Source organism: Eulemur rufifrons, chromosome 15 (genome assembly GCF_041146395.1).
Source record: "Eulemur rufifrons isolate Redbay chromosome 15, OSU_ERuf_1, whole genome shotgun sequence".
NCBI classification, from domain to species: Eukaryota; Metazoa; Chordata; class Mammalia; order Primates; family Lemuridae; genus Eulemur; species Eulemur rufifrons.
In genome coordinates, this window is record NC_090997.1 from 20,353,295 (window position 1) to 20,374,971 (window position 21,677).

At 43.7% G+C, this 21,677-nt stretch overlaps 1 protein-coding gene across 2 annotated transcripts; it reads left to right on the top strand.

Annotated features, from left to right (window-relative positions):
* The first annotated feature begins 7,415 nt into the window (after nt 1-7,415).
* On the top strand, nt 7,416-20,499 carry TMEM14A (transmembrane protein 14A). 2 transcript variants are annotated; one of them, XM_069488400.1, is made up of 5 exons: nt 7,416-7,453; nt 11,781-11,866; nt 16,801-16,902; nt 18,399-18,486; nt 20,346-20,499. In XM_069488400.1, exons 2-5 carry the CDS (start codon nt 11,797-11,799, stop codon nt 20,383-20,385), a joined length of 300 nt encoding a protein of 99 aa, XP_069344501.1. In that variant the 5' UTR covers nt 7,416-7,453; nt 11,781-11,796; the 3' UTR covers nt 20,386-20,499. The 2 variants fall into 2 exon arrangements, with proteins under 2 accessions (XP_069344501.1, XP_069344500.1); XM_069488399.1 differs by lacking the exon at nt 7,416-7,453 and having other exon boundaries at nt 11,662-11,866.
* Nucleotides 20,500-21,677: the final 1,178 nt, after the last annotated feature.

The following is a 21,677-nucleotide window of genomic DNA, read 5'->3' on the forward strand; positions in this document are numbered from 1 at the left end:
GCCCTGTTTTCCCCATTTCCTGTTAAGTTTTATAAACATCTCTGTTTTCTAGGAGCTCACTGCTTGCCGTATGAAAAGTCTGTCGCTAAAACGCCTTGCCTCGCTGCATGAAACCCTGGCACGTAGTGCCCCCTGCTGCCTTCTCGTAGGAAAGGCAAGGAGCAGAAAAGTTTGATTCATTGATGGTGAAATTTTTGCAGAAATCGGTATAAATGTCCTAAACTTGAAATCACATACACGTTTTATCTTTTCTTGAACTCACCCCTGGACTTTTAGTTCTTTGCTTTGCCCTTTGCAAGAATTGATTTTTGTTTAATTATACTTTTCTCATTTATAGTAATATTTGCTTTCCTTGAATTTCCTTTTGGCTGTTTTGCTGTTGGGATTTGAACTTGTTTTGTCTTACTCTTGGCTTGTTTTCACTTTGGCGAAGTCCTGACACAGACACGCGGGCGAGAGGCTGGGCTTCGGCCCGGACAAGCCGCCCGCGGCCCGCCCGCGCGGACGCTGCCCGGACCCCTGGCTCTGCGCGGTCTCAGCGGAGCACAAACCTGCCGGGGTTCAGAGCGAGCACCGTTGCGGCCAATGGAACCCTGGTACACGGCTGAGTGGCAGGGCAGAATTAGCCAATAAGCATGTGATTTGGGAGGGGTGGGCCCGCCCCCAACTGGGCGTTACCGCGCAGACTCGCGGCTCCCGTAGGCATGCTGGGCTGAGAGGTTGCAGCTGGGGCTCGTCTGTCCGGTGCGTCAAGCAGGTGAGCGCGAGCAGCCCATGGAGACGAGCGGGCCCCGGGGAACCAGCACGGGGCCACGGCGTCAGGGCCGACAGGATGGCCGGCAGCAAGAACGAGGAGAACGCGGGGTAGGCGCCGTGTCCTTGGCGGGAGTTGATGGTTCGACTTCGGCGCCTCCCGAAGGAGAGGACGGGTGGCGGGTGGCTGTGCGCTCGGACCCGGGGCCGCGCTGACTCGGGGTCTGAGTCCTCCAAGGCCTCCCTTCCTTGCTCTCTCCTTCCACAGGGCACGGAGTCACTATCTGACCGCGGTCTCGGCCCCAGGAAGACCGAGTTCCTTGAGAGCGACATCTAGGCGAAGAGGAAGACAGAGATAGACGACAGTCCTTTGATAAGAAGGTTGTAGACAAACTAACTTTCACTTGTGCCGAGCACCGGGGCCCATTCCCTGGCGAGGTTGCCGTTCCTTTCCCTCGCCCAGCCTGCAGGTGCTGTGGTCTTGTTGAGCTCTGTTAGGGCCAAGGTGGAGTTGAGATCTCAGTGAGGAGGTAGTGTAGATTTGTGAGCATCCTTCAAAGGTAGAATCTTTACAGATTCAAGGTGGGTGGGTGTAGACCCTTTGTGGTGGATGGTGGTTTTATTTGTAATCTTCCCAGTGAAAGCTTTAGGAGATCCAGCCTTTCCTAGACTCCTGGCTTTCTTGTAAGACCTTCTAAGCTCATGGCTTCCTTGTAGGAGCTCTTGTCGCCGTGTGTCTCACCCCACCGTTTCAGAAAATTGTTCAATGGTGGCCAGAGCTGGGATACCAGCAAAAAAAGACCCAAAAGGCTATTTCACCAAATTTGGAGAGACTATCCCCCCAAAATGGATCCCAATACTGGAAGATCAAGAGGGTTGGGGTTTGCCCTTTATAAAGATGCAGCCAGTGTGGAGGTAAGCTATGCACTCCATCAAGGGTCCCTGTGTATGGGATTTGATTTCTAAGAGAAAAGCATTCCTGGATCATGATCACTTTGTCCGAGCTGCATGAGGCCAAGTGCACTGGGGGAAGCCTAGTTTAAGGACTTGTTCCTGTGTAGATTAAGTGGGGAATGAGAGCTGTATGGGCTAGAGTGGTCCAGGAAGAGGATAATGGACATTTAGTACCTGTTTCTTTGCCTGTTTGGGGGCACTGCACTAAATGCTTCACATGTAAGTATGCTATGAGACAGGCATTTCAGTGCCATTTTACAGAGGAAGAAACTAAGGCTCAGAGAAGATTAAGTAACTAGAAGAGATCACACAGTGAGTAGGGGGGCAACAGCAAATTTTCCAACCCCAGCAACCTGGCTCCAGCCTGTGCTCTTAATCCCTGCTATTTCTGGAGGAAACAAGTCTTAGATTGGGATTTTCAGGAAAGGAAAAAGGCTTAAAGCACGGACAAAGGCTCTCAAGGCGTGAGGACTGATTTTGGGGGGCTTAGGTAAACCAACTGGATTTCAGCTTTGGAGAAAATTGGGAAGTCAGGCTTGGGTAGAGTGTGGTGTGTTTGGAGGGGATGAAATATTTTTGTACCTGTGGTGGAATCTTGTGGTTCAAAAAGAAGGGACCAGCCTTGGGTAATGCTCCTAAGAAATGTGAGTGAGAGTTAGAACCAGAGTCTGCCTAACCCCCTTCTCAGAAGGAATTGTCCAGGTTTTAGCACCGAAAGTCCTACATACTGGGAAATCAGTTGTAGTGGTAGAAGTCCCTCATCGTGGGAAATCTTTTCGTTGTGGTTTTAGCACTGAGAGCCCTGCTTCCTGGGAAACTCCTAACTTCTGGTTTTAGCCCTGAAAGTCCCCAAACACCTTAGTCCTTGGCAAATCTGGACGGTTGATCAACCTACCCTTCTGTTGGAACAGGTCGAGACCAGAAAAAGCACAGGCTGAGTGCCCATAGCATGGACCGCAAAAAGGCCACAGCCATGAAGAAGGATCCTGTGAAAAACATCTTTGTGGGGGTCTGAACCCCAAAACCACCGAGGAGAAGATAAGGTAGTGCTCTGGCGAGTTTGGGGAGGTGTCTCCCCAGGGTGTGGTTTATGCTCCCTACCAGCACCAGTGGCTGCTTTTTCCCTTCCTTCTTTGGCTGGCTGGAATTCTCAGTGGGGTTCTTTATTTTCCTTTCTGGACTTTGTGGGACCTTCTTTCCTGTGAGTTCCCTGTAGGACTTGAACCAGGGGAAGGCAAAGGCCCCTGAACTTTGCTTGTGTTTTCAGATTGAGAACATTGAGCATTCAGTGGATTTAAAGTCTAACAAAAGACAAGGTTCTGTTTTCATCACTTTTAAAGAAGAGCAACCTGTGAGAAATATTCTGGAGAAGTTCAGCACCATCAGTGCAAGCAAAGTAAGGAGTCTCCAGTTCCATGTGCCTCCCCTCCCATCTCTGGAGAGCTAGCCCTTGGGTTAATGGGCACCTAGTAGGGTAACCAGCCATCCCAATTTTGGCATCAAGAGTATTGTGTCCTAGAAAACCCTTCCCTGGAATGTGAAAGGGCCTGGTTTTGGCAACAAGTGTGGAAGGTTGGAGGAAAAGTACAAAACCCGTGCAGTTTTGGAGGGGCTGGAAGCAACACTGTCTTCAGTGTCAAATGGATACCACATAGATTATCCACATTCTGTAGTTGTTGCCCATTTTTGCCCCGAACACCAATGTTGGCAACTGCAATTTGCAGTTCACCATATGGTCATCCATCCATTATTGTATCACTCAGAGTGATGTGACTTAAGTGTATATCGTGAATATTAACAGTTCATCTGTGACTTTGTCTATGGATTAACTGTTGTGCTTTGTATCAAGATAGTGCTAGTTCAATTTTTTAACATTGTGAATACTATGACCATGTTTACTAAGAGATCAGATAATGAAAAGGAGAACGATTATAATATGACATAACCATGACCCCCATCAGTGAAAAAGAAGCCTAAAGGACTGTGTTATTTTAATGACAGATGGAAGGACACATACAACTGGATTAGGGAGGTAAATAACCAAAACAGAGCATACTGCACAATATACACAGAAGAATTTGGGATTGGGCATGGTGGAGAAGGGGATGTGAGAGCACACATGGAGACCAAATCTCACAAGTCCAGGATGAGACAGGTGAATGCTTCTAAACTAAACAAAAGTATTTTCATTTCTCAAAAAGACACCAATGTTCAGTGAAGAATAGCAGCCTCTGACTTAGCTTGATCACACCACATGAACAAATAGGCATTATCGTATCATTCCCTTGACTGCACTATGAAACTGAGTAAAGTTACATTTCCTGATTTAGGAACTGCAACTGAAATATTCTGTGGGCAAACAAAAGGGAAATTTTGATAACAATTGTGTTGGTCTCTTACAGTGTAGAGGTGACTTTGTCATGTCTTACTGACAATCATGCTTTCTATAGTATATCATCTTCAAGCGATGCACTGAATCTTGGCAACATAAAATGTTTCCCAGCTGTTAGGTTCTTTGACTTGAAAATCAGAGTTTTGAATAGTCTTAATTTCTATGAGTATTTTAATGAAATTGCTGAAATCATAAAATATTGTTGATATTTTATATAAATATAAACTAGACTTAGCTCATCTGTCTGCATGTTCATCAAACAGTGCAGGTGCAATTTTTAGTAAATTCCATTCGCTCTGTAAACTTATTACCAAAAAAAAGAAAAGATCTTACCTGTTCACTGTCTTGCACATCTTATATACAACACTGCTAAAAAGGGATGTGATTTATTTTATTTAAATGTAAATTGAGACTTCCATAATGAAAGTTTCTGGTTACTTTTCAACGTCCCCAAAATGTACAGAAGCACTTGATGAGATTTTTGACTTCACAGAAGTGGAAGGTGACAACCTCTTTAGACATGTGCCTACCAGATGGCCATCATTGCTGCCACCCATGGGAAAGATGCTAAAATGTTGGCTTGCCATAAAATCATATTTTCAAAATGTGGGACAAGAAGAATGTCCTTCTTTGATTTTGGAACTATAATGAGGATAAGAATGGAGAAAAGGATTACAGTAAAATAAAAATGTATATGCTCTTTCTCCATGATCTTTGATGAGGCCAGCAGGAGCCTACAAAAGGACAGACTGACTACACCTGAGTTGTTCAATGTTATGTATAGGTTGAGACAAAAACTCATACAATGGAAAAACGATTCATTTTTTGGAAATAAGACTGCCTTGAAACTAAAACAAACAAACAAACAAACAAATGCCACCAGAAAAAGGCAGCCAAGTTAAGCAGGACATTTCTAAATAAATGATATACATATATTGGTATACTTGTTCAAAATTTTTTTTACTGATGAACAGAGGCTTAAATGATAAATAGTCACAAGGATCTGAAAGGAGAGAAAAATAAAAAATCTGAAGTGTGATTAAAAAAAAAAATCAGGAAGTCCTCCTGTGACTTTGGTTTGTATGACTCAATCTCCCAAAAGCCAGGGTGCACCTGGAAGAAATGAGGCAAACTGAGTTTCTGAACGTTTGAAAATGAGAACCAGGCTGGGGATCCGCAGAGCACTCGCCGAGGTATAAGCAGGGAGGCCCTGCCTGGGCGGCCAGTTTGTCAGTCAGTCGGGCTCTTGACCTTGCCTCCCTTTCTCCGATTCTCCCTCTATGCAGCCAACAAAAACTTGCATTACTAGACATTGGGAATTCTTAATTTGGGATCTACAGACCCAAAGGGCCTGAGGATAGAAATCAGAAGATCTGAGAAGTTGATTGGGAAAAAGAAATTTTTATTTTCACTGACCTCTAACTGAAATTTAGCATTTCTTTCCATTAGGAAAATAGGCAAAACCCCACTGCAGTATGAGTATTAGTACCTGTGTCTCTGTCGTCACTAGGAATCACAGATACATGTCACAGATACCTTGAAATACTGCTTATGTGTAGCACGACTTTGAAGTTATGGTAATAATTAGACCCACCTCTAGATCTTGTCATCTCTAATATGTTAATAAAGAAGCAAATCTATTTTAATTACAGATTTACATGTTTAATAATTTGATAACTGTAGTTCAATAACATTGGCTTCCTTGGCAATCCTGTATATTTTATTATGTGCATTTCTCCAGACGGCCAAAGGGGTCAATGTCCATTGGAAGTTAAGTTCTCTGCTGTGGGTCATGAATAGAAAGCTTTACCGACAGGTAGAGGTAAACAGGCTTTTTTGCACCCTCACCTGTGCCGTAGCCTTTCCGTTAGCTAGAGGAGCAGCAGCTGGTGGCTTATGAGTTGGAAAGGCAGTGATCCCTTTGCCTAAGTGAAAACCATCCTGTTCCCACAAGTCCCAGGGTGTGGAATTCCCATAATATACAAAGAGCTCTTCTTTTAGGTTTAGGAAAAATGCCTCAAGTAGAAATATCATGAGGTTGTTTCCAGCATCGTACACTTTAGTGGCAAGGTGGAAGGGATCTCAGCATCTAGTCTGAGCCACATCTTAAATCCAGGCACTGAAATCCAGGGAGAAGTTATTTGCCCAGGTCACACCAGTTGAAGATACTGAGGTATTCCAAGAGGGTTTTAGTTTTATTCCAAATAGGGAAAGTGTTCTGGGAGTCTGAGGAGAGAGGGGGAGGAGGCTGGGGGAAGGATGGGCATAGAAGGGAGTGGAAAGGAGAGCTGGGAGAACTCAGAACCAAACTTCAGGATACCACTCCTCCTACTCACATCTCAGTTCCTTGCCAGCAGCTCTCCGGTGAATCTTCAGAAATCTTAATAGCTCCCTAGGACCAACTTAGACTTCCCATGAGTTAGGTACAGTCATATTACTTCCCTGAAGCACTTTTATTGCACAGGGAATAGATTTAGCCAAACAAACTTAACAAGTTTTAATTTTAATTCTTGGGGTCTTTTTTAATTCTGAGGAATTCTGCTATTATTCTCAGCACCACAAAATTTCTAGAGCTGCTTGACACCGAGATGACAGCCTTCTTCGTATCTCTGAAGGGCTATTATATATGGAAGAGGGTTGGAGTTACTGTATTCAGCCTAGAAGGCAGAAGAGTGAGATGAGAAGTTGTTGGGGGAGGCATAATTTCAAATCAATTTAAGGTTCAGATTGTCCTGGACTAAACACAATTCGAATTGATTTCCAACTCTGGAATTCTCTACCTTTCCCCTAAGCCTAGCAAATCCTGGGCCTGAAGTATAAAACCAACATCCTGATCTCCCAACCCCATCTAGATGACCCCACAGATAGTGTAATGAAAGGTGCTTGGGCTTTGAAACGGGACAATCTTGGAGTCTTACCTTGGACAAGTAAATCACCTCACCTCTCCGACCCTTAACTCCCTCCACTGGAAATGGGGACAGTCTGCTGGAGAGTATGTAAGAGGCCTGGGCTGCCGTATCGGATAATGAATGAGCTTCATGGTTAATCTTTTCGCCTTCTGGGATCCCTTGCTACACCAACACACGCTCCCTGCGAGTGCCTGCCAGTCCCGCTCCATCAGGCAGGAGGCAGCAGACCCCAGCCCCGGCTCCAAGACTGGGCCTAAGACCAGACGGACAGAGCAAGGGTGGGGCGCGGCTCCGCTCAGCGGGCGCGGGCGGGGCAGGGCCGAGTAGAGGCGAGGGAGGCACGTAGCGCATGCGTGCAGCCGGGAAGGCGCGGCCCGGGCTCGGCTGTAGAGGGCAGGGTGCAGAGTAGGACGGCGCTGGCGCGGAGACGGCTTCCGGACTCCAGGTACCCCGCTTGCCGGTGGCTGGACCCTGTCGTCTTTCTTTTCATCTGCGGTGAGGGCTCGGGGCTGCAGGTGAGCTGTGCATCCCGCAGTCGAGACCTTCCTGCCTTGAAGTTTCTTGCAAAGGTGCAGAAATAAAAGGGACTTTGCTGAATTCCCTCCCCCTGCCCCCCGAAATCCCTGTAGCAATCAGTGATGCAGAGGACGTTGAGGGGATTTTGCAGGGGGTGGGGTCTGCTCTCCCAGCATTCATTTCTCCTGGGAATTTCTGCCTTCTCACGGCCCTAAACCTCCCACCTGCCCTGTCTCCTACCTTCCGGGAGCTGGCGTGGTGATAAGGGGGAGGCGGTTCACGGGCCGTTGTAAAAATGCTTGGCAGAATTTCACCCTTCCCAGCACCACCCAGACTTCACTCGAAAAGGTGTCTTTCGTGCCCCCAAAGAGCTCAAGGGTAGGTTATTGTTTTAGCATGTGAAAATGCTTTTTATATAATAGATTACGGGAAATCCTTCAGTGAGTTCCCCAAATTTTGGAGGTCTTGGGGCCGACCTGGACGCAGGGGCCTGTCACGTGGTTTTGTACGTGGTGCAGTAAACCATTTGGCTGCATTGCACCCTAGGCGCTTTCTGGTCATTCCAAGCTGTGAGCATCGCGTTCGCGACGGGAGCGTTGATGTTCTGTGCACGTAGGCTCCCACACCAGCCCTCGCTTGTTAACACGGCCTCTGGCTTTAATGTGTGCTTCTGGCCTGGCTAAATGGCCCTGCCCTGGAAAAGGAGCAAGAGGGTTAATTGGTTTTTGTTTGGATTTTTCTCGGTGAGAATAGAAACTTCTTGCAAGTATTGGGAGTAGATTTATTTTGCCTACTTACAACACCACTCATTTCACTAAGGAGATTAAGGGGCTGCCTGTTTCCTGGCAGTAGAGCTGTATTGGGTAGGTCCGTTACAGAATCTCTTTAGGCGGAAGCTATTCCTTTGGTTCACCCATTCGCCACCTCATTTTTTCAAGTATTTTCTAAGCACCTGCCTTGTGCAGGGCAGGGTTCTTGGTGTCATAAGGATGACAAAGACGAATTGAACCTGGGTTTGCCCTCAAGGAGCGTGACTGCCTGAGAGAAGAGAGAATCTTAAGTAACTCTACACCAAGTGAAGGGGGATGGGTCCCTAAGAGGGGGTCACAGGAAGAGCTGGGGGGCTCAGGATGGAGAGGGGAGTCAGCCTTTCACACCAGCTGCTTGGCATTAGGAGAAAATAGGTCTCCAAATTACTATTTAATCTTTACGTAAGGGTGTTTTCCGACTGTGTGTCAGGCATCTCAGACCGAATCCGTTCCAAGTGGATCCCATCATTCCTGGCCACCTCCCACTTCCCCCCAGCACACACCTGCTGCCGTTCCAGTGCTCCCGGTCTCAGGGCATAGCATCAGGTTCCCCTACCCCCCACCTCTCCTCATGGTCCAAGCCAGGGACCTAGGGGTGAGTCATCTGTGACTCATCCTCGCCCCTCCGTCTCCCTATCCAGGCCTGTAGATTCTACCTCCTGAACCTCTCAAACCCAACCAGCTTCTCTCTACCCTCATTGCCATTTCTCTAGGACAGCCTACCTTCAGCAACTAAGCTCTTGCTTAGTTTCTGCAACAGCCTGCAGCCAGGAAGCACTTGCTGGAATGTAAATCTGATCATGAGGCTTACTTCATCCATCCCTCACCGCTCTTAGGACAGAAGCCAGACCCCCTTTACCAAGCTTATCTGGGTGTACAGCCTGTCTTTCTCACCTGCTCCGTCTCTTTTCACGACTGCTTGCATTTTTCATATGGCGATCATGCCGTGCTTTCTCATGCCACTGGGGCCTTGCACATGTTCTCCCTTCTGCCAGGAATACCCTTCCTTGCCACCCTCTTCGCTTGGCTTACTCCTGCTCTCCCCTGCCTCCTCCAAACAGCCCTCCTTAGGCTCCCACGCGTTGTCAGGTGCCACTCCCTGTTATGGTGCCTGTGCCTCTCCTCTTAGGGCTCATTCACTCATCCGCCTCCTTCTGTGCTGTACTGTAAGTCCTGGAGGACCAAGGCCATGTGTTAGGGCTTTCCATCACTTACTACTGCCTTGCACAAATTATATGCACCATAAATAATTGTTAAATTGAATTGAATATAAATATAAGTTGTAATAATATGGTATGATTCACTTACTGCCTGAATCATAAATTCCCCCTTCCTCAGTTTCCTCAGTGTGCTTTAGTAATGGCTTTATACACATCAAGCTTAAAAAGAAGTATAGCGTAAATGAGAAGAATAATCATTAATACTAGAGCAGCTAATATTTAGTGCTCAGTATGGGCTAAGTGTTTTACAGTATTAACTCATTTAATTCTTACAACTCTATTCAGTAGATATTTTTATTATCCCTATTTGAAAGGTGGAGAAACTGAGTTATAAAGAGGTTAAGGAATGTGCCTAATTTTACGGCAGCTAGTAAGGAGTGGTATCAGGTTTGAAGCTGATAGTCCCTGAGAAAGCTAGCAGGTAGGACTGAGCATGGGATGCTGAACATGGTAAGTTACTAGATGGAGACAGTGCACTGTGGTCACAACTTTAAGCTGTGAGGCCAAGGGGACAGAGTTGAAAACTCTAAGGAACATCAGTTTCATTTGCATATTCACATTTTTCACCCAGCTAAGGCAGTTATCAGAGGTGGTATTGCATAGTGGTTGGGGGTGGGACTTCCGTAAGTTTGAAATCTTGGCTCTGCTGTGTAACCTTGAGGCATTGCTTCCTTCCCCTGTACCTCAGTTTCCTGATCTGGAAAATGGGGCTAATGATGGTAGTACATACCTCATAGGATTGTGGTAATAATGAAATGAGTTGATGCCTGTAAGGCCTTAGAATGGCGCCTAGCACCTACTGTCCCACTGCTCGGGCACAGATGAGCTTTCCTGTTAGTTCTTCTCCCCGTGATGTTGAGGGTTTTTCAGTGTTGCCTCCTTTTTGGTGTCGTCATCTCCTCCTGCGCCTCAGATTCCCTCCCCCGAGACCCTTCCTCGCAGGAAATTTTAGTTGATTCTCAGAGATAAGCTCAAACCCCCTTTTCTGCTCTTCTAAATTAATTTGTTGCTAGTTGCTACACGGAATAAAAGACCAGTTAACCTAAATGACAAGCAGTAAGAAAATCGTAAAAATATGTAAGAAATCTCATATACCATCCCTCCTATTCACAAAGATCACTATTTTTCCCATAGAGGAAATACAGATGTAAGAAAGTTAAGATATAAAACCACCACTAGGAATCTTAGAATTTAAAAAGCTGCAAGAAACTTTGTCTCATCTATTTCCCTCACTTTGGGGGATTCTGAGGGGAGGGGTATGGTCCAAGGACCAGAAACCAGTAGTGACCAGTGCCCCGGCCCCAGCCTGGAGCCTGCACGCTGTCTGCTACATCTTAGAGAACTGTGAGTGGGAATTCAGTGGAACTTCTCACCACTGGATATGTTTCAGCTGCTTCTATGCATAATAGGATGTCATTGTCATCTAATTAACTTTGTGCCAGGGCTTCATTATGTTCTTTAGTGATTTGCTATTGATTAAGTGTGGATGCCTCTGCTACCACAGAAGACCCGTCTCACAACAGAGCTGGTGACAAAGCAAATGTTTACAGCGTATCATTGGTTCGATCGCCAAACAGATCCATATTACCCCTTTTCTGTTCTTCCGTGCCGGGAGGGTCACAGGACAACTATCTGTACCAATATGAAAAAATTATAAGAAGGAGTTACAGAAGTCAAGGAATTTCAAGGAGGAAGAAGCCATTTGCTCTAGACCAGTGTGATGATGCAGGCCAGAGTTAAGGAGACTGGAGGGAGGTAGTGAGGGCAGAAGTCAGGGGAGAAGGTGTAGAGGGCCATTCTAAGGTAGTGTGCAGAGGATGGTCAGGCTTTTGTAGGCGGAGGAGAGGGGAACACATAGCTTCCCTATGTGTTCACAGGGAAGCTCACTCTTGCAGGGAGGACATTCCATCTCTGGAAGTGAAGAGTGAGGATTGGAGTGTTGCAGTCCAGTGAGGAGACCTGGCTGACCAGAGCAGACGTTTTGTTGGCGGAAGTAAAAAGACTTAAACAGCTGAGAGTATGGCAGGTCTTGAAGACAGGCAGAGGAGAATCCCCTTGAGGTGCCCCCTGTGCTTGGGAGTGATGAGGGAGGGGACAGTGGTGACAAACCTCTCTTTAGTAGACTGGAGAAACTTCTGTAGTTCTATGGGATGCATGTAATTTTTATATACATCTGCTTCCCCAAACTCTTTATTTCGTATAATTTGTCCCTTCCCCCTTGCTTTAGAGCTGCAACCTTGCCAATGGACCTGGTCGGTTTTGGTTACGCAGCCCTCGTGACATTTGGAAGCATTTTGGGATATAAGCGGAGAGGTAAGCCTAAACCGAATTTCATTAAAGGGACTTAGTGGGGGGTTGGTGGTTGTACTGGGGTCATCTGAGGGTCTGTAAGTGGGATAAGAAGCTGAAGATGTCTTGGAGGTGGCTGGCTTCCAGCATGTCATGGAAGGGACTCACAGCGGGGTGCGGGGGTAACATGGGACCGGGCATGGCAGAGTGTTGCAACCTGGGCTTCTGGCCTCTCTCTACCAAAAAACTCTAACTTCACCTGTCATTATCAGTTGTATAATTGACTTAAACTCCCTCAGGGTCTCGGCTTATAATTAAATGAGGATTTTTTGTTTATATAATCATAGTACCGAAAAACTAAGTTATGTTGATACTGTGTGTTGCAAAAGAAAATTTGTTAAATACTTAGATATCATATCCAAAGTTGTGTCTTCGTCTCCATCCAAAAGGGGGAAAAAAAACCCAGTTGAGCAATTAAAGGGTTTTCATGGAGAAAAAGGAAAGGTTAAAATTTTATATTTTGCTTTATTTTAAGGTAGAATCAATTATAGTCATGGTGTTTCATATTTTTGTTTATTGTTTTAATGAAATTTTTTAAATGAAGTTTTATTTCAAAGGGTGTTGTATTTGAATTGGAGTGAGAAAGCCAGGTCTACACAGTTACCAGTTAGCTTCCTTCTTTAGCGATTGCTAAGAAGTCAAAGGCCAGAAGCACAGTTCTCTCTGGTAGCTGAGGGGCTGGCAGGTTAGAATAGATTATCTTCTAAGATTCCTTAAAATCTGTAATTCACTTTAGATTTTTTGTTGTTTCTCTCTTAATGTGTGTATCATTGCGGATATGTGTGAAGGGAAAAAAATGAGGGCACCAAAATAAGATCTGTTAAACAACTACTCAGAAGTTGGTGTTTCAGTATCACCTTTGGTAAAATGCGAAAGATTTATACGATCTGAAGAGAAACCAGATTATTCATAATCTACTTGAAAGAGGACTCAGTTTAAAATCCTGAGGATTGTTATTGAAAAAAGTTTTTCTTGTTGTTACAGACATGTCTAAATAACTTCTATTACAGAGTGGGAAAGACCATCTGGACATTTTTGTCTGCCTGTTTGAGGGGTGAGAAGAAGAGAGTGTATGTGTGTTGGGGTGGGAGGAATTACTTTATTATTCTAACCCAAATCTCTGCGGTTTTACCAGCTGGTGGGGACAAATGAAGTTGCATCAGCTGCAAGGTCTCTAATGCAGGGGCTTGTTGCCCAGCGGCACAAGATGGTTTCTTGGCCTCCCGAAGGAGCCCCTCACACTGAGTGATCCTGGAAGCCCCTGAGAGTACTATGTGTTCACAGGGAAGCTCACTCTTGTAGTATAATGTTGTTACAAGCACAGGCTACAGAATTGAGCATTCCTGAATTCTAGTCCCGACACTGCCACTTACTAGCTCTGATAATGAGTTGTTTTAATTTCTGGGCCTCAGTTTCTCACCTGTAAATTAATTTGTTAGGATTAAATAAAACAATGCATATAACACATTTTACATAGTGCCTGGCATAGAATAAAGGTTTGATATTCTGGTTGTTTCTGCCACTGCTGCCCTGCCAGTGGGGAGGTATGTGGGCCAGTGAGGCAAAATACCTTTTTCTAGTTTTGTACTCTAGTTTCATGTTATACTCTAAGCTGCTTGTGGCCCAGATGTCTTAGATTGTTTGTGTGGAAGTGAGTCACCTCTTTCTCTTTTTACTTAGAGTTTGCCTAGGCCTAAGTCCTATGCAGCTAGGTCAGGAGACCCTTCTAAGGGACAGTTATTGAGAATAATTTTGGGTAGGTGAAAGATGTCAAAATAGTGTTTGGGCTGGGCACAGTGGCTCATGCCTATAATCCCAGCACTTTGGGAGGCTGAGGTAGGAGGACCACTTGGGACCAGGAGTTTGACACTGGCCTAGCCAACATAGTGACTCCTCATATCTACAAAAAAAAAAAAAATTTGGCTGGGCAGGGTGACAAGTCCCAGCTACTTGGGAAACTGAGGTGGGAGGATCACTTGAGCCCAGGAGTTCAAGGCTGCAGTGAGCTATGATTGTGCCACTGCACTCCAGCCTGGGTGACAAAGTGACACCTTGTCTCTAAAAACACCCAAAAAATAGTATTTGGTTGGGAGGCACAAATATATCCAAATCGTAAACTAGACTAGCGGACAGATGTAAGTTGGGTCAAAGTGAGACTTTTTCTTTTGGTGGAGGAGAGAGGCAGCGCAGTTGTAGGACACGGGGTGCTGAGCACACGGGGTGCTGAGCACCGAGCTTGCTTGGGTTCACCTCTCCTCCTAGGTAGGTCTCCAGGGAAGTGGATAACCAGGAGGACACTATGATTTGGAGGCTTTTCCTAGGCCAGGTAGCACCAAGGGTCCAAAGCCAAAGATGGTCAGACGGCTTGCTCTGACTTCTCCTACACCAGGGCTGAACCTGACCTCACACCTTCCTACTCCAGTTGGGAAGAGCACGGGCCCCTCCAGAGAGGAGCAGGAGCACATGCTGGGCAGGTTCCTACTCTGAGGGCCACGAGACCACCTGAAGGGAGGCTCCCATGTGCACCTTTCAACTCCTTTGAAAACTCCCCTATCAAGACGCCCCACCCAGATCAGCCATCCCAGGAGGGGGGAGGGGAAGAGCTTGGAGCTTCTTTTCTTGTAGCCCCCCACTATGGGCACTTCCTTTCTGCAGGATCTTGGCTCCCTTCCACTAGCCGTGGCTTTCTTATAAGGCAGAGTCCACAGTCCTGCCTCCTTGAGCAGGATGAATTCTCCCAGAAACCTTCCTGGTTCTCATACGCATGGGCTGCTGGTGAGCATGGTGCCGTCCCTGCTGCTTGCTGTCTGATCTCATCGAGACTCCAAGTGCAGACACTGCCACTCCTTCCATGTACTTAAGTGTGTTTGTATGGTGGTGGGGGCCGTGCTGGGGGGAGAGGTCTAGCAGTACAGAAATCTTCATGGTAGACAGAAAGGAGGATCACAGAATCTTTAGGTGAGAAGACACCTTAATGGTGACCTAGTGACACATTTCAGAAAATGCTTTAATCTCCTTAACTATATCCTTATCTGATATCTTCTGCTTGAACATGACCCAGAACAGGAAGCGCCGAGGCACACATTAAATCAGTATTTAACACATGTTCTTTATGTACCTGGGGTTCTTTGTCTTACCCTGGGAAAACAGCAATGAGCAAAAAAACGTGGAGCCCACAAGTGGGTGGGGGAGACTGACCTTAAATCCATGAACAGCATATAAATATATGATCGTGAATGATGGAAGACTATGATGGGGGCCCTCGTTCAGAGTTGTGGGTCAGAGAAGGCATCTCTGAGCAAGTAGGCACTTCTGCACACATCTAAGGGGAGCTGTGCTTGGCCAGGTGAACAGTGCAGGGAAGAGCAGTCCATGCAAGGAACAGCATGTCTGAAAGCTGTGAGGAATAGACTTTGGCATATCCAGGGAAGTGAATGAAGGCCAGGACTTCCACAATATAGCAAACTGGTTTATTTTCCTGAGTGCATTGGGAACCACTGAAAGTTTTTAATTAGGAGATTGACCAGTCCAGATATATGTTTTTAAAAGATCATCTTACTGTGTTTGAAGAATAGATTTGGAGGAAAACAATAAGAAATTTAATATTATTTCCAGCTGTAATATTCTTTGTTTGTTTGGAGGCAGGGTCTTGCTCTGTTGCCCAGGCTGGTGGGCAGTCGTGCAATCATAGTTCACTGCAGCCTCAAATTCCTGGGCTCAAGCATCCTTCCACCTCAGTCTCCCAACTAGCTGGGACTACAGGCATGCACCACCATGCCCAGCTAATTTTTTTTTTTTTTTTTAGAGATAGGATTTTGGTATGTTGCCCAGGCTGGTCTTGAACTCCTGGCCTCAAGTGATCTTCCTGCCTTGGTCTCCCAAAGTACTGGGATTACAGGTGGAAGCCTCCACGACCGGCCCTAAGCCTTTATGTATATGACATGGATGATACTAACCCTGTTTGTTTTGCAACTGATAAAACTCAGAGAGGATAAGTGACTTAGCCAAAGTCCTTCAGTCAACAAGTGAAAGAATTAGGACTAGAATCTAGTGTATTTGGCTTCTCATTCAGGATAGTGCTCTGTGTGTGTGCATGCGCACACGCTTTTGCATGTGCTGCAGTGGTTCTTAACCCTGGCTTCACATCTGAATCTCCTATGGATGTTTAAAAAATACAGACACCTTGACCCTGCCCCCAGGGATTCTAACCCAACAGTTATAAACAGGGTAAGTCCGTGAAGCAAGGACTGTGTGTGTCTTGTTCACAGTGTCACCAGCACGTAGCCTACTGTCTAGGGCACCTGAAGTTCTCGGTGTTCGTCATAGTGCCCTGGGGCAGGTGGATGGGTTGGGGGCTGGGAGTGTCCTGGTGGCGTGGGTGGATCCGTTCCCTGGTTCTTTTCCTTTCTCAGTATAGTCTCCATTAGTCCTTAAGTCCTGACATCTTGAGGCTTAAAGTTTTAATTATTCAGGACAGAACCATTGCTTGGTTTGCACAGCACTTCTCTCTTTACCTATATGAGCTAAAAATACCATTGCGTCTTATTTTCCATCATCACAACCTCACAGTAGCAAGATGAGGCAAGGAGAATGGGGGTGGGAGGAAGGGCATAAAGAAGTCAACTAATGCAATCAGTGTCAAAACCACTACGACACAGCAGGTTTCCTTATTCCCCCAAGGGATAGCTCATCCCTGCATTGCATTTAGGGCAGTGTGAAACATCCATTTCTTAGAAACTATCAATGAAGAAGCCCGTACTTAATTTGGCTTTGTCCAGTTACAGTGCCCAAGTAGGGATATGCTTGAAGGCGCCTGAGTCATACTGGAAGTAATGGAATAAATTCCTTTCATTTTGGGATTCTCTTTGTGAGCCCATGCTTTTTTTTTCCCCTTTCAGGTGGTGTTCCATCTTTGATTGCTGGTCTTTTTGTTGGATTTTTGGCTGGCTATGGAGCTTACCGTGTCTCCAATGACAAACGAGACGTAAAAGTGTCACTGTGTAAGTAAGACATTTTTCCCAGCTAGAGGATCAAACATTGGAGGTGGCCTTTGTGATAGCCTATGGTAGGTTTACTAGAAAATATTTAGTCGAATGGCAAGTGGCCATATGCATGTGTCAAGGCTGAACACAGCTCTTGTTCCTTTCTAGACAGACCTGATCAAAAATAAACCTTCCAACTCAGAAGAATATTTCCATAAAACTTGTTACTAGAAAAATTAAATTAGAAAACACAAAGAATTATTCCCAGATTTTCTGTTAACTTTCCTAAATGCATATTTAGCGTAGTTTTTATGTTGCTGTAAAAATAACTAAAAAGAGACAGCCTTGCATTATTTTATTTAATTCACAAACAGCTTTTAGATTCTGCAGTGCCTTAAGATTTAATATAGAAGAGCAAGACTGACACTTTTTTTAAGCTTCTTTCGTTGTTGAGCTTAATGGGAGAATGTACACAGAAAAAATGGAAACCTGTGTGTTTAAAGCCACAGTGATGCTAGGCTTTGTTTTGTCTCACTTGGAAGAGAAATACAGTGGAGAGTTAGAGAACTACACCAAGGAAATTGTATCTGTTTGATTTGATTATTATTCAAAGTGCCATGGGGGGGTATGGAAAAATGTACAAATGACAAAATTGGATCAGTTCTATATTTGAAGGAGAGAGATTTTGTGGGCTTTTTTTCTTTAGTTATTTTAAATAGGGCCTAGGGATTTTTTTGATGAGATTATATCAAAAAATAAAACTATATCAGCAAGATATAGTTATTTGGGGCTTTCCATTCACATACATTTAAGTAGTTCACATATGTTTATTACCAATCATTTTATTTTTTGTTTCAATGAACATTTTTCTTTGAAAGCTGTTCTTAAATTGTGACGTTGATGCCCTAATCTCGTGGATAAAACCACCTCCTCCCTTCATATTGGTACAGCTCCTACAAGGCTGATGTGAGCTTCTGAATATAATATTATTACTTAGACTGTTATTTACTCTCCAGACATTAAATTCTCCAAAATGGAATGCTACAAAGAAAAACCAGTCAGCCTTCCTCCTAGTGTTATTTTGTTAATCAGATCTTACTTTTAAAAGAAATACTGGTTTTCTTTATATTCAGTTAACTAAATATTTATTGAGTGTGTCCTGTGGGTCCAAGTATACTGTCTAGTGTTTCTGAGGAAAGTTGACTAAATTGTAGTCCTAGCCTTCAAGGAGTGTTCTTTGAATAGAAATGTAGGTTAGCAAAAGACTCTCTTTTGAAGGTTTTTCAAGAATGGATTTTAACATGTTCGTTTGCTCAGAAACATTTTGATGAGCTAGTTTGTAAAGTATTTTAATAGAGCACTTTGTCTTTTCAAGAAAATGGCAACTCAAAATGGCAATTATATATAATAGTTGTTAGAAAACTTTAAATGATACCTGTTTTTTTTTTTTTTTTTTTTCATATGCATTGATAACATGTTTGACACTTTGGTTCATGAATTGGTTTGGTTTTCAGTTACAGCTTTCTTCCTGGCCACCATAATGGGTGTGAGATTTAAGAGGTCCAAGAAAATAATGCCTGCTGGGCTGGTTGCAGGTTTAAGGTAAGAAAAACTATTTTGATCTATACTTCATGCTGCCATTTTGAAGTGCTGAATTATTGTCAAAAATTAGTTTTAATATGAAAGGTCAAAGTAATTTGTATTACAATAAGCATGACTATAAAAACCTTAAAATATCTTGGATTCAGTTGGTCTTTGGTTTTAATGTGGCTTTCTTTTGATGCATTCGCATCAGATACACTTAATATTGCTATAGTGTCTGATCATGGGCCTTTTCCAGAATAAAGAGCTAAATTCAGCCTCATGTTTCCTTAAAATTCACCCACCTGAAACATTAAATGTATTAATTTAAATCTAATACTCAGTCTCTTTTAGAGAGTTGGACAGAGTGACAATCTGATGCAGTTATTTTGAGTTTTTAAGGAAGAGAAATTTCATATTTTTTAAAAGATAAATAGGGAGCCTAAAATATCTCTTAATTTGATCCAGTAACTCTATCCTTGATAGTAAGCATATTACCAAGTAAAAATTTAGAGATAACATTTTTAATTCCTCCTGGCAGCTGCTTTTTTATGCTGAAAGCCATAAACATGCTTACTTCCTTTGATATACATTTCCACTTTTTGGAATTTCCTGCAAAGAAATGAGATACACACAAGACATGTTCATAGAAGCTTTATTTCTAATGGAAAGCATGATAAACTGAAAAATTAGGAACAACTCAAAAGTTCACCAGTAAGGAAATGTTTCAATAAATGTTTTGTCCATTTAATGGCACATTGAGTAGGCATTGCATGTCATATTTTCAAAAACTATTCAGTGGCATTGGAAAATCTTAGTGACATCATGAGGTGTAGGAACAGGATCAGAACCAACCAAGGATAGTGTGATCCCAGTTTTCTAAAAGGTTTACGTATAGAAAACCAAGATAGAAAGGAAATATCTCAAACTGTTAGTAGTGTTTTTCCCTGGGTGGTAGCATAATGAATAATTTTAATGTTCTTCTTTCTGCTTTTCTGTAGAATTTTCTAGTGTGACTATGTATTATGGGGTGGGTATTTGGGGTGGAGGTGTGATTACGAAGGACTGCTTTCCAGTCCAGGGCTGCTTTCCAGCCCTGTTCTTTTTTGTTTTGATTGATTGATTGAGAGACTGGGTCTCACTCTTGTCACTAGGTGGGAGTGCAGTGGTGCTCTCATAGCTCACTGCAGCCTCCAATTCCCAGACTCAAGCGATCCTCCTGCCTCAGCCTCCTGAGTAGCTAGGACTACAGGTGTGCACCACTATGCCCGGCTAATTTTTGTTTGTTTGTTTCGTGTAGAGACTGGGGACTCGCTATGTTGCCCAGGCTGGTTTTGAACTCCTGGGCTCAAGTGATTCTCCCACCTTGGCCCACCAAAGTACTGGGATCATAGGTGGGAGGCACCGTGCCCAGCCTATATCCCTGTTCTAAAAATGATACTTGATGGTGGGAAGAATCAGAAGTAGGGTTTACAGATCAGGAAGACAAAACCCCAGTCAATGGAAAGTAGCTGACATTGTAATAGTAACTCCCCTAAATTGCTCCTAGATTATTTTCCCAAGTTGCTGTACTTTACTGGGTTTTGAAGGTTTTTGTTTCTTTCCACACCTTTCTCTTATAAACTCTCATCCCAGGTTTTCAGAACAAAGAGTTCTGACTTTTCTCATTCATTTAGTGAACATGTTTAAGTGGCTGATTCAGTCCTGTCTGCTAAGTGAGGATACAGGGCTGATGAGGTCACCTCCTCCAAGGGGTAGGGCTGGGAGAGCCCTGGACGCCAAGGCCGAGTAACCCTGCAGGATAGGCAGGCAAGTGACCCCTTCTGTCTCGTGCCAGGTAAGAGTGCCACTGCCTGTGCCTTTCTTTTATTTTAATCCAGCCTCCTGATGATCCTGCGACTTGTCTTACTGCTGCTCTGAGATCCAGAGGAACTGAAAGCAAAGTTCATGTCTTCCTACTGTAACAGGAAGGGCATATTCTTTGTATTTAAAAGATAAATTTCAATATGGAATGTTAAGTGTCTTATTTTATGTTAGAAACGAAGGTAACACTGTCACTTCTAATATAAACACAAGTTTGAAGTGTTGTTTTTTTTAAAAAAAAACAAAAACTTAAACTGTTTTCTAATTGTCAAGCATTATTTTCATTAAAAATGTTTAATCATGACATGCTCTTTCATTTGCTGTATCTATTTTAATATAGGTGGCATTTTTGACAATTCCAAATACTCATGTCTCAAGTTTAAATTAACCTACAGTTTATCAAATAAAGGGATTCCTTAAGTGGACTTCACAGAATGCTAATGTATCTATTTGTTGTTTGTGTTATATTAGAAATTATATTTTTCCATTTTAATTGTGTTGCTGCCAGTGTTATATTTTTCTTTAAAAAATTTCATTCTCAGCACACTCTGTGTCCTAGAATGTATTCAGTATTCAAATAAAAGGCATTTTGTTTTAAACCTGTTTCTTTGATTTTAGTGTCTTCTGTATATATTTCAAATCATCTTTGATATTTAAATGTTCAATTATTAATGAAAAGGATTGGGAAGGAGGTTTGTTTAAGCCAACACACTATACTTCTTCAGGAACAGAAATTCTCTCTCTCTGTCTCTAAAAGAGTAATAATTCTGGCACAAAAATGATTTTGTCTCAAAATGTCCAAGGCACTTTTAGGGCCCAGACTGAACATCAGGAAAGCCGAGTCAAGGAGGAATTGCACTAAGTGATTGACAAGACCCCTTAGAGCTCTAAAAATCTGCCATTTCAATCCTGCTGGCTCTGTGCTGTGGCGTCAGATTTCAAACCCTTTCTTTAAATGAAATTGTGTGTTGAGCTCTCAACTAATAATAGCAAAGTTGATATGGTTGTGTTAGTTGGTTATTCTTCCCAGCTGACTTTCAAGGAAGTTGTTAAACTTTCAGTGATAAGTAATTAAGGGAAGGAAAAAACTCTACTAGTTGAACCAAATAGGAAATAGGAAACCCAGACAAAATTCTTAGATATGCTTAAAAAAATCCCACAAATCCTAATGATACCAAAGAGGTTTGTTACCACAAGCAAGGATGGAAAAGGCTGTCGTTGCAGTGTTCTGCTTACTTGCCAGCTGTCACAGATGACTGAGAGGAGCCTTCAGGTTTGGATGGATAACAGCTTATAATCAAACTGTGAAGTAGAACCTAAATGTGAAATTGATCATAGAATATATAACG

What these genes read in the sequence shown, in the direction of transcription:
- TMEM14A (XM_069488399.1), top strand. Translation starts at nt 11,704, where the DNA reads ATGCATGTAATTTTTATATACATCTGCTTCCCCAAACTCTTTATTTCG. An exon ending in AGACGTAAAAGTGTCACTGT is followed by an intron (nt 16,903 to 18,398) that starts GTAAGTAAGACA and finishes TTTGGTTTTCAG; the next exon opens with TTACAGCTTTCTTCCTGGCC. An exon ending in GGGCTGGTTGCAGGTTTAAG is followed by an intron (nt 18,487 to 20,345) that starts GTAAGAAAAACT and finishes ATTTTAATCCAG; the next exon opens with CCTCCTGATGATCCTGCGAC.